This window comes from Dermacentor andersoni, chromosome 7 (assembly GCF_023375885.2).
Source record: "Dermacentor andersoni chromosome 7, qqDerAnde1_hic_scaffold, whole genome shotgun sequence".
NCBI classification, from domain to species: Eukaryota; Metazoa; Arthropoda; class Arachnida; order Ixodida; family Ixodidae; genus Dermacentor; species Dermacentor andersoni.
This window is the reverse complement of record NC_092820.1, coordinates 42585320-42598043: the sequence shown is the minus strand read 5'-3', so window position 1 is coordinate 42598043 and position 12724 is coordinate 42585320. Positions and strand designations below refer to the sequence as shown.

The following is a 12724-nucleotide window of genomic DNA, read 5'->3' as shown; positions in this document are numbered from 1 at the left end:
TACTGGCCAGTAAAACGCGCAAAAAAATATTATTAACAACAGCAAAAAATGGAAACAAGGTGACATTAGCAAAAAAGAAGAAAGAAACGTGAGAAAACTAATGAAATTGTATGCCCGACAGCTCAGCACAAATAATAGGCAGCATGTGCACTCGTCTTGAAATGCTCAACCTTAGGATTTCTCGACTTTGCTCCTCAGGGAAAGAAAAACAGCAGTATTGTATGTCAGAGTGGCTCCACACGTAACTCATCTGATAATCTCGGGTCAAGAGCAGTGCTAGAATTCACGTGCGTTCTCCGCACGTCAGCCCGTGATACCGCAAGCGTTCATTGCACCCCTTGGGCTCATTTTTCAACACCTTGTACCGGTGAATAAGAGGCACGTCGCGAACCCACGAGGCCTTCAGTGTTGCATCTCGCCCTGCTGTGGAAACGCGCCTCAAAATGGGCTGTCTCAAGATTGGAGCATGCGTGACGCTTTTTGTTATAGTCACTGCCAGCGTTGTGACGAACCGCCCCCATCGCGAACCCACAGACGGATTTAAGGTAAGTCCCAGAGCGTTGTTGTCACCTCTAGGGGGCCACATTATTTTGGTGGCGTTGGCTGCACGTTCAATACCATTATCCGTATGAGCTCTAAGTTCTTGATTAAAACTAAAGCAAATGCCATCCTAGCCCGACCACATACTGAACTTTGAAGCCACCACTGAACGAGATTGTTAGCGTCGGATCGCTACTTCCAATGACGCCTGGCGCTCAATCACGTCATCGCTTTTCCTGTTCGAAGACCACATGCCACACTAAAAGAGAGGTGATACGCTGTTTATTCATTTACTGTTTATAATAAAGTATAGTTCGTACATTCCAGACAATAATTTTTATACAATAAGTTCATACAGTAATGAAGCGTTGTATTGAACTACAATATGGGCGCTCAATGTTTGCGGGCATTGCTTCTTCGAAGTGCAGGTATAGTGCTCAGTGCAAAAGACTGACTCAATCAGGGCGGGAAGATGTCGATGACACAAGTTGTCTCCATTCACGTAGTGATGCCCTTGCTTGTTGATTTTGGGACGTGAAGAGCAATGCTGGCACAAATTGACGATGATAATCCGCTGTGTTGGATTCACGCGCCAATTAGCCAGGCATACAGACAGATTCAGCGGACGGTGCCTGCGATTACGAAGAGTATCTGTCCACCATGGCAACTGACGCCTAAAGGCCAACCTACACGTACGTGTGCCAGCGCGAGACAGCTCGCGCCCACGCGCCTCACGCATGCGCAGATGGTGCAGGACGGCGTGACAATATCTTCTACGCAAATGGTCATTTCGAAAGATGCCCCACCAAGCGACCGCTGCTTCTTCGGTGAGATATTATTTTCTGTTTTCTTCGAAGAATCAGTGCTGTTTTTAGACTTTGTGCTGTTTTCCCGAGATAACAAACATACCATGGGATACCCATGTGCTAAATATCAAGTACAATATCGCGTGGTTTTGCTGCGCTATGCAGCGCATCTACGCCTGCCACGGCGGTAGGCAGCAAAGAACACCGGCACGAGCCATATGTCCGACAGCGCGTTCCTAGGCGCATGAGTGGCACAGAATTGGCGCCGCATTCAGAAGTGCCACAATACGCGCCTAATATCATATAGCCGGCGACGCTAGTTTTCGACCTTACACTACGTTCCAGCGCACTTTCAGTGAATATAGCTGAGACATGCGACAGTGAAGCCAAGAAACCACGGGTTGACGAAGACAGCACATCCAGCTTTGAGCTAAGCGAAGGTGAAGAAATAGACTGTGATGATACGCCGTTCTCCTTCGCAGTGTATAAAAAGAAGAAAAGCGACCTGAAGGAATTCCAGATGTTTTTCGACTCTCTCAGGAAGGCCGCATCTTCTGGCTGCTTGAGAAATTGTTTCTGTGGCAAAGGAAAAAGTGCAGTCATTCCGCGTGAATAGAGATGGAAATTTCTCTGTCAACGTTACTGCAGTCTCATTTGCAAGACATCTACTGTCGATGAGTCAAGTGGCTGGTTTGGGAGTCAAGCCATTTATTCCGGCATCCTATACCAAAAATTTTTGCAACATACGCCATTTGTCCCAGTTGAATTTACAGAATAAAAATTGGTTGACTTGCTGAAGGATTTTGGTGTGAGACCTGCACGAGGCGCGCTACAATCAGCAAGAAGACTGAACGATAGAATCACTCCCTCTGAGAACCGTTCTTCATTTCAGAGAAGACAAAACAATGCAGCAAAAAGTGAACTTGGGCTTCACGAGTCATAATGTAGAAGAATATCATGGTCCTGCTCTGACATGCTCTGACAGCCAGAGATTTGGACGTTTAGCGAAGAACTGCCGCAGTCGATGTCGCTGCAAGATATGCTCAGAAGACCACAGCCATTCAGAGAGCGAGTCTGTGTGTCAACCAAAGTGTGATAACTGTGGCGGAAACCACACAGCTTCCTACTGCGGGTGCCCTCAGAGTAGAGCTGCCTCAAAGTTACATAGACATGAGTTGAAATACGGAAGGCGGCCTCCTCGTAATGCGCCCCCAACCCAACCTTGATACCGCAAGATATGGGACGCCAACTCCAAACAAAGCAAAAGAGGAAGGGGACAATTTGAACTATTCCGCAGCTCTAAAGCACTCAGGTCGGCAACATTCCGACAGTGAGAGATACGATCAATCTTTAAAGAATGCTACTCATTTTTCACAAGCATTGAGTCAAATTCGCCAGCCTTCTCAGTAACGCCCTCTGCCATTCACACAATCTCATCTAGCATCTGAGCGACTACCTCAGCATTCACCTCAACCAGACCAGTCATCCCAGTGACAATCGCAGTGAGTTCTTCAGCGACCTGCTACGATCACACATGGACAAGCTACAGCGTCGTTTGGTGATTACGCGTCTTTACCCATGGCACAGATGGTACTGTCCATGCTATTCGTAGCTCTGCGTGCGATTCTCTGCCAGAGGTAAAAGCACTGCTTTCTATGGAGTCGTTAGTGCTTCCACAACTACAAACAGCTCTATAGCAGGCTTAAAATGAATACTCGTTACAACAATGTTTTTATATTTCAGTGAAATGCTAATAGCATTCGAAATAGGGCAGCTGAGGCAACTGCTAGCCCAAGATAACTTTCCTGTTTTACGTATGCAGGAGGCATGCGTACGAGATGATTTTCGTCTTCCAAACTATGTTGTATATAAATCATCGCGCCTTGCTGGCAGTAACAGAGGAATGTTATGCGTGAGAAAAGATCTGCAGTCCTGTTTATTAGTGTCGAGCGATTCAGATGTACTGGAGTTCGTAGCATGCAAGATATCTTTTAGAAATAGATGCGTCACCAATCTTTATCTTGAATTTTCTAGAAGAATATCTGTAGACAGTTTGGTGAATGTGTTTGATATCGCAAAATCACATGCGCTGGTTTCTGGGGACTTCAAATCACATAACGTCATCTGGGGCTGTGAGCATAATGATTCCTGCGGACGCATTATAGGGTGCGCCGCAGAAAAAAAAAATTTGATCGTGTTAAATGACTGCTCACCATCCTTCTTGCGGGGGTTTCGCAACTGAAGCTGTATAGACGTTTAGCTCTGCTCACAAGACCTTCTTGATGGCGTTTAATGGTGAACGGACATACAAAAGCTCGGTAGTGATAATTTTCCGGTACAGGCAAAACACCGTCTCATAGGGAGTGAAGGAATCCGTCGCTGCTCGAATTGGCAAATACCGACTGGGAAAGTTTGCGTCAATATTTAAGTAACTCACTGGGCAAAAAACCGAACTTCAAAAGTTTCGCAAATACATTGTGTGAATCTTAAAAAATCTGCACAAATCATGAGAAGCCAACAAACACCATTTGCCAGTAATCTTCACCTAGAAAGATTACGTACTCGTGACGCCTGCGGTGGAAAGGATGTGGCACATCTGCCGCCAAGGTTTGTGAGCGGTGGCGCTGGCTAACACTCCAAGGTTTATTTTAGTCGTAACACATAAATAACCAAGAAAGCGGATGGGAAAACCACACCACGGTAGCTCAGTGGGTTAGAGTATCGCACGCGTAATGCGAAAACGCGATTCGTTACCCACCTGCGGCAAGTTCTTTTTTCATCCACTTTCATTGCCATTAATTTATCATTTGTTCAATTCAATTATTAGGCACAAGTAATTACCCCATGTTTTCCTTGGTGTCTTTGTTTGTTGGCTCCTCATGATCTTGTGCAGATCTTCAAGATCTGCACAAAGCAAGTCATTGTGCCAAGTGCTTCTCAAGCAACTCATTGTGCCAAGTCATTGTGCTGCAGTTGATGGGGAATATGAATGTCTAAGAACAATTAAATACTCAAAGAACGTGCTTACCGCCGCAACGGAATACTGGATGACTACGTCGTCCTCAATTTAAGTAGAGCCCTTTTCGTAAGCCTCCAGGTTTCTGCCCCGTACGTGCGTACTGGTAAGACACAGCTGTTATACACTTTTCTCTTGAGGGATAATGGCAACCTGCTGCTCATGATCTGAGAATGCCTGCCAAACGCACCCAAGCCCATACTTATTCTTCGGATTATTTCAGTCTCGTGATCCGGATCCGCGGTCACTACCTGCCCTAAGTAGTTGTATTCCGTTACCACTTCCAGTGCCTCGCTACCTATCGTAAACTGCTGTTCTCTACCGAGACTGTTAAACATTACTTTAGCTTTCTGCAGTTTAATTTTTAGACCCAACCTTCTGCTTTCCCTCTCCAGATCAGTGAGCATGCATTGCAATTGGTCCCCTGAGTTACTAAGCAAGGCAATATCATCAGCGAATCGCAAGTTACTAAAGTATTCTCCATTAACTCTTATCCCCAATTCTTCCCGATCCAGGTATCTGAATACCTACTGTAAACACACTGTGAATAGCATTGGAGAGATCGTATCTCCCTGCCTGACGCCTTTCTTTATTGGGATTTTGTTGCTTTCTCTATGGAGCACTACGGTGGCTGTGGAGTCGCTTTAGATATCTTTCAGTATTTTACATACGGCTCGTCTACACCCTGATTCCGTAATGCATTCATGACTGCTGGGCTTTTGACTGAATCAAACGCTTTCTCGTAATCAATGAAAGCTATATATAATGGTTCGTTATATACCACACATTTCTGTATCACCTGAGTGATAGCGTGAATATGGTCCCTTGTTGACTAGCCTTTACGGGCTATTTGCGATTACCTTTGTAAATACTTTGTGGGCTACGGACAGTAAGCTGATCGGCATATAATTTTGCAAGTCTTTGGCGTCCACTTTCTTATGGATTAGGATTATGTTAGCGTTCTTCCGAAATTCCGGTACGCTCGACCTCATGAAGCATTGCGTGTACAGGGTGCACAGTTCTCCTAGAACAATCTTCCTACCATCCTTCAACAAATCTGCTGTTACCTGATCATCCCCAGCTGCCTTCCCCATTTGCATAGCTCCGAAGGCTTTCTTTACTTCTTTCGGCGTTACTTGTGGGATTTCAAATTACTCTAGACTATTCTCTCTTCCATTATCGTCGTGGGTGTGACTGGTACTGTATAAATCTCTATAGAACTCCTGAGCGGCTTGAACTATCTCATCCATATTAGTATTGATATTGCCAGCTTTGTCTCTTAACGCATGCATCTAATTCTTGCCTATTCCTAGTTTCTTCTTGACTGCTTTTAGGCTTTCTCCGTTGCTCAGAGCATGTTCACTTCTATCCATAATGTACTTGCTTATATGTCAGCTGTCTTACACTTGTTCATTAACTTGGAAAGTTCTGCCAGTTCTGTTCTACCTGTAGGATTAGAAGCTTTCATAAATTGTAGTTTCTTGATCAGATATTTCGTCTTCTGCAACAGCGCACTGACATCCTATCTAACGAAGTTGCCACTGGCTTCTATTGCACACTCCTTAATGATGCCCATAAGATTGACGTTCATTGCTTCAACACTAAGGTCCTCTTCCTGAGTTAAAGCCGAATACGTATGCTGTAACGTCATCCGGAATTCATCTATTTTCACTCCTACTGCTAGCAAATTGATCGGCTTCTTATGTACCAGTCCTTACCAGTCTCGAATTTGTCTAGGCTAATTCGAGTTCTTACCATCCTATGGTCACTACAGCGCACCTTGCCGAGCACGGCCACATCTTGTATGATGCTAGGGTTAACACAGAGTTTAAAGTCTATTTCATTTCTACTCTCGCCATTCGGGCTCCTCCACATCCACTTTCGGCTATCCCGCTTGCGGAAGAAGGTAATAATTATCCGCATACTATTCTGTTCTGCAAACTCTACTAATAACTCTCCCCTGCTATTCCTAGTGCCTATGCCATATTCCCCCACTGCCTTGTCTCCAGCCTGCTTCTTGCCTACCTTGGCATTGAAATCGCCCATAAGTATAGTGTATTTTGTTTTCACTCTACCCAACGCCGATTCCACGTCTTCATAGAAGCTTTCGACTTCCTGGTCATCATGAATGATTGTAGGGGCGTAAACCTGTACCACCTTCAATTTATACCTCTTATTAAGTTTCACAAGTCCTGCCACCCTCTCGTTAATGCTATAGAATTCCTGTATGTTACCAGCTATATCCTTATTAATCAGGAATCCGACTCCTAGTTCTCGTCTCTCCGCTAAGCCCCGGTAGCACAGGACGTGCCCGCTTTTTAGCACTGTATATACTTCTTTTGTCCTCCTAACTTCACTGAGCTTTATTATATCCCATTTACTGCCCTCTAATTCCTCCAATAGCACCGCTAGACTCGCCTCACTAGATGACGTTCTAGCGTTAAACGTTGCCATGTTCAGATTCCAATGGCGGCCTGTCTGTCCGCCGCCGTGGTCAATTGCGTCACAGCTGCTGGGGACTGAGGGCCGGGGTTGGATTGTTGTATTCATATAAGAGGTTGTGGCCAAGTACTGCACCATGGTGGCAAATCCTGCTCTGGTGAGAGAGTGCCATACCGGTTGTGGTCACCGGGATTAGCTCACACTCCAGGCCTGTTTATGCAATTTTATGAACACGCGGATTTTTTTTAATTCGGTGAAAAATTGTGCTGCTCCGGGACTCAAGCCACGGTCCTCTTGCACGCGAGCCGGATGCTCTACCTCTACGCCACCGCTGCACCCCATGTGGTGGTGAACCACCACATGGGTGGTGTGAACACGCAAATCTGTTTTCCAACTTCATGACTGGTTTTTTACAAAATCAGTATACCGTGAATTCAGTATTAGACATTGCCCGACATGTCGAATATGAACGAATGTGTGAAAATGTGAAAATAGCAGTATTCTGAGACACTAAAAGAACATTCGACACTGTAAGCCACGTACAGGTCCTTGCTGGTATGTTAGAGCTTGGCCTACATGGTCGAACACTGCGATTGATATAAAATTTCTTCGACGAGATGAAAATATGTATGGAAACAATTGATGGGAGAGAGTATTTATCACAGCATCAGGCAGGGCGTTCCGCAGGGCAGTGTTTTTACTCTGTTTTTATTCAACTGTGTCATGGCAGCCTTACCACAAAAACTACCGTCTGGTCTACAGTATTCTGCGTAGGCTAATTACATCTGCATATGGGCCTCGAGATCTCATATACAAGACATTCAAGCAACGCTGCAATTGAGTCTTGATAGTATCCACACCATTTTAAAAGAAAGAGGCATGAGTCTTTCATACGCAGAGACAGCCGCACTTCTTTTCACAAGACGACAGCTGTATAATCTCGAACTTACGCTTATGGCAAATCTTTGATGTTCTTGAAATAGCATAACTTTCCTCGAGTTATTCTTGACTGCCAGCTTACATGTGCATCACACATCCACGCAATCGAAAAACAGACCAATGCTGTAATAAACGTAATTCGGTGACTCGCTGGCACAACGTGAAGGGGATCAATATCTTCACTTTTACAACTTCATAGCGCACTCATAAAAGAGAAAAAATTGCTTACTGAGCACCTATTCTCCATGGTTTATCACCAACTTCTGGTGAAACGTTTACTGGCAGGACAGCTGCGAGTGTGTCTTGCGGTTCGGCAGGCTACCTCGAGTTCTCTAGTACCGACCATTTCCCGTAGTACGAACGGTAGAAACATGGCGACCTATTTATGGTATCTTAACCCAGCACGTGAAGCATCTGTTAAACCTCGCGCTTAGCGAACGAAACAAAAGCAAAATCCATGATTTTGTTCAAGAACATAAATCATTATTGCTAAGATTTCAATTGTGCAAAGTGAATGTTAGCTACCCTCCTTGGATATTAAGAAGTCCTAAAATAGAATTATCGCTCGACGGGATTATATCTAAGCTTGAAATCTTCATGGTAGCCGCACAGCAACTGGCACTCTTCCAAATTGGCTCATTATATCCCCAGTACATCCACGTGTATACAGACGGTTCGTGTCATAAGAATTCCTCGACTTCAGCATTCGTTATCCCACATTTGGCGCTAGAGCAAGCATTTAAATTATCCCGAGAGGCATGTTCCACCATGGCAGAACTGTTTGCAATCCTGTGCGCTTTGCGTTTCAATATCCCCCTCTCAAAAATCCCCGCCGTAACAAATCTAAGCTCGCGCAAATTGCATCGCGCCGAGTTTTTTTTACTGCTATATGCGTATTCGAATCAGCTTGCTACATTTAACCTACGCTAAGGATAAAATTTTATAATCAGCCATGCCCAACGATTGTGTGCCGGCAAAAAGTCATTCAATTATCAAATGCTGGAACTATTTATCTTTGTTCAGAGACAGCCTACAGAGCGTTGAAGTCTCAGTATCTTATCACCATCCAAAATGTAATAAACCTCTTACAGGTATAACTGTGGAATTTCATTGAGTTCATGCGACTTACCATAGATATGTTCGTGCAAAGGACGTTAGTTGAACGTGCATAGCCATTTCTATACAAATAGAACACTGTCTTGAATTTCTTCTAAAGGCACGTGTCACTTCTGACTTTGACAATTTCATTTTCAGGCAGTTTCTAAATAAGAACACGGTATTACGTGTTCCGCGGCAGGAGGAAAACAGCAGATATTTCGTAATTTGGAAAAATGAAGGCTGCTTTTTGGTGACGTGGGCTGAAAATTTGCACTGTGTAGGTTGCTTATGTGCTCTGAAAACAGTTACTGAACAGTTGCTTTCTACCAATTTTTATAAATTATACAGGCCATTTGGTTTGCTGGGGAGCGGAGAAGGGTATATAGATTTATTGGATGTACGAAGCAATATTCTGAGATACCAGCGAGATATGTTTATTTTGTGTAGGTTAATTACAGCCTTTGTAGCAAGTTACTCATTAAAGCGTTCTAGGGTGTCATAATGCCGCTAATCAAAATGTTTCCCGCGCTCCCAAAACAACAGCACGACAGACGTTTGAATTCCCGTGAAAAGATTTGGCTGATGCTGAAGCTTCACCTTTAGCAGTGGAACGCGATAGAATTGAAAGATCTCTCACTGCTTCTCAAGCTCCCCGGCAACTGCAGCTTATGTAACCATAAAGTTAACTGGGAAACGCTAGCGGCAAACGCAGTGCACGAAGGCGAGCTTTCGGGTAGAAAGCGTGGGCCAATCACCTGTTATTGGTTCGCACTTTTGTTATTTCAGTCTGGGAAGACCATAAAAGATATATGTTGTCGATGTTTCTTTTTTGTTTTCATGAAATTTGTTTGGGGGCTGTGATTTTCAAATTTGTGAGGAATAACTTTGTAAAGAATGAAGCAGAAGGTATGAGCAACTTTGGAGATAGAAGAGTGATTGCATATGCGTGGTTTGAATGATGTTTTTGCTAATAGATGGTCGACGCTGAACGGGTGACGCCGACGCCGGATTTTGTGACACACGAGGCTATGAATGCTATCACGTTTATCGAAAGAGTTTTAAGCGCAATGCGTAGGGAAACTTTCATTTTCCTGCTTTAAATGCAAACGTTGCATATAATTACTGAACCCCCGTTTTACCATGTGATTTCACGCATCATACGAGCTGGGCACTTTGTTTCGTTTGTACTACCCATCATACGATATGGGTAGTAGTGATCGGGGGTAAATTAGGGACCCGGTATGGCCAATGTGTAGGCAATGTTACAAATGGGTGTGTTAAATGAACATCTTCTAGTAGAATATGCATGCAAGTGGTCCATAGCGTTACATCTGTTTTACGAAAGGTGTAAAACTTAGGCGGCTGCGCTAGCATAAATACAACTACGACTGAGGTCATATTTTGCAAACATAAGGGTAACAATAAGCCAAGTTTATGTGCGATGGTAAATGCATGTTGAACAAATACCAGGTTAAAAAAATTATAAGCAAATGTTTGAAAGTATCAAGCTGTTGCTATTTGCTAGGTTTCCCGATGTCGCAGCAGAACCCTGCGTTTCAGATACTTCTAATTTGAAGGAATAGCCAGAACGAACCATGGTTGCTTAGTGGTATGGGATTGGGCTGCTAAGCCCGAGGTTGCGGTATCGAATCCCGGCCACGGCGACCACAATCCGATGGGGGAGAAATGCAAAAACACTCGTGTACTTACATTGAGGTGCACGTTAAAGAACCCCCAGTGGACCAAATTTCCGGAGCCACTCACTACGCCCTCATCATCAGATCGTGGTTTTGGAGCGCGAAAACCTCATAATTTAATTAAGGAATTGCCAACAGTTTTGGTGCAATATGTCGCGTAGCTTTAACGTTTCTGGCTCATTTAGAAGTGGTACGAACACCTAATAAACATTCACCTTTCTTTCTTTTTACTTTTTCATGCGTGATACATTATTTTCGTCTGGTGTCCTCACTGAACTTAAGGAAGCCGCTCCGTTATGTTTGGGGACTGTAAGGAGAAGTTAATTGGTAATGTGCAGGGGAGGTTCAAGATAGATGGGTAATTAGGGCTTTCACATTAAATTACGTATGCAAGAAGGTATGCGAGCGTGTCTAACGAGCCGAGAAGGATTTGGCCCGCCGCCCTGGCAGAGCTATAAATACCACGAAGACAAAATTTAGCGGAAATTGGTGGTAAGCTATGAAAACTATCTGTGCGAAGTCAAATGCGGTTGGATAAAGCAGCCTTTGTAAAAAAAATTTCTCAGTCAAGTGTTAGAGCGCGTGACATGGCCGCTATCAGCTACGCTTCTCAGTGTCCTGACAGCTGTAGGTTACATATGTTTATATTTCGTGGGAAAGGAAGGTGAGTCATAGCAAAGGCAATGTGAAACAAAATTGTTACGTTCCTGGTCCACTTAGAAGCGTTGCCAATAATTACTGAGCCGTCGTTTTCCTTTCTCTATATTTCAGGCGTCATAACACATTCTAACTTGGTTTGAGCGATGTTCTGGTTGAACTAAACAAGACTATTGGTGTTTATTAGGCAAAAATATACAGCGCCTTATGGGCAATATGTGGGTCAACTTCAAAGACAGGGGTCTAATTATGGCATCTTCAGTAAATCTCGTATGCAAGCGATCTGGAACGTTATCAATGTGTTTTGCAAACAAGGAATTACGCCGTTGCCTTGAGGAACTGTGAACTCTAGTTTCTAGACTGCGAAACTTGCACGGTTTATTCAAAGGTTGTTGAAAGATGAAGAGAAGAGAATGAAGTGATCTAAAAGGTACATTTCGGAGCCCCTAAATAGGCTCTCTACAATAGTGGGAGCGATCTTGCTTCCGTCGACGTCATGTGACCGGCACAGAGTCTGATTCGCGGAAAGAGGGCCTTTCCTACTCTGGCCATACCGAGCCTCTGGTTATACCGAGCCTGCTGCAAGGAGGAGAGCATCCCGACTCCGGTTATACCAAGCCTCCGGTCCGGGAATTGCAGACGCTTGTCCTTCTCTTTCGGGCGTTGCTGGTTCGCGGAAGTTCTCCTGTAGAGATGGACGGTTCGAGGAAAGGGTCCGGCTAAAGTCGCACACACACACACAAAAGAGGCCTGAAAACACTGCGGGGCTTCCGCCAGACCGGCAGACATTCGTGATGACCATGGCAAATTAGGAAGTCACGCTTCATTTCGGCGACGCATGGTGGGATAAAGTCCTTTCTGCACGAGGTGCCAACCGTAACAGGAGAAGTCATGCTTCATTTTGACGAGGCATGGTGGGAAGAAGTCTTTCTGCACGAGGTGCTAACCGTAACAGGAGAAATCACGCTTCATTTTGACGAGGCATGGTGGCAGAAAGTTCTTTCTGCACGAGGTGCTAGACGCCAGCCGTAACACCGCCTAACCGGCTCTTCTAATGCCACAAAAACATGTCGCCAACGACACCTCTGAATGCTCCCTAACCTCCCGCTTCCCCAACGCCCTTCCATGCCCCCTTCCTTTATTTTTGTTGTTTTTCTCCCCCTTCTTCCCCTCTTGGTGCACCCCCCGTTTTTTTCTCTCTCGTTTTCTTTCTTTTCTTTTCTCCCCACCTTTCCACTCCCCCGCTCTTGCCCCTCGTCTTGGGAATGGCGCTCACAAATGTTGGGCGACAGCGCTCATTACCCCTGAAGTCTCTCCCTTTATAACAGCCGCCACCGACGACGAACGCACGTGACGTCACTGCACTGACCCTTTAAATCTAACATGCCAAGGATCACGAGGCCGCCTTTGACGAAGATAGGTCCTCCTATCGAAACGTTGGCCAGCCTTTCTGAGGCACCTTATCCCTGTTCACAAACTTTATACGACAGTGAGCTATTCCATCTGTCAGCCCCTTTCTTGAGTTTGGA

At 44.8% G+C, this 12724-nt stretch overlaps 1 protein-coding gene across 1 annotated transcript in view; it reads left to right on the top strand.

Moving 5' to 3' along the window:
• The first annotated feature begins 419 nt into the window (after positions 1-419).
• LOC126535296 (uncharacterized) overlaps positions 420-12724 on the top strand; it is a 39979-nt gene continuing 27674 nt past the window's right edge. Inside the window, exon 1 of the mRNA XM_050182185.2 lies at positions 420-545. Within this exon, the coding sequence (XP_050038142.1) occupies positions 444-545 (102 nt within the window). The 5' untranslated portion in view covers positions 420-443. The remainder of the gene's footprint in view (positions 546-12724) is intronic.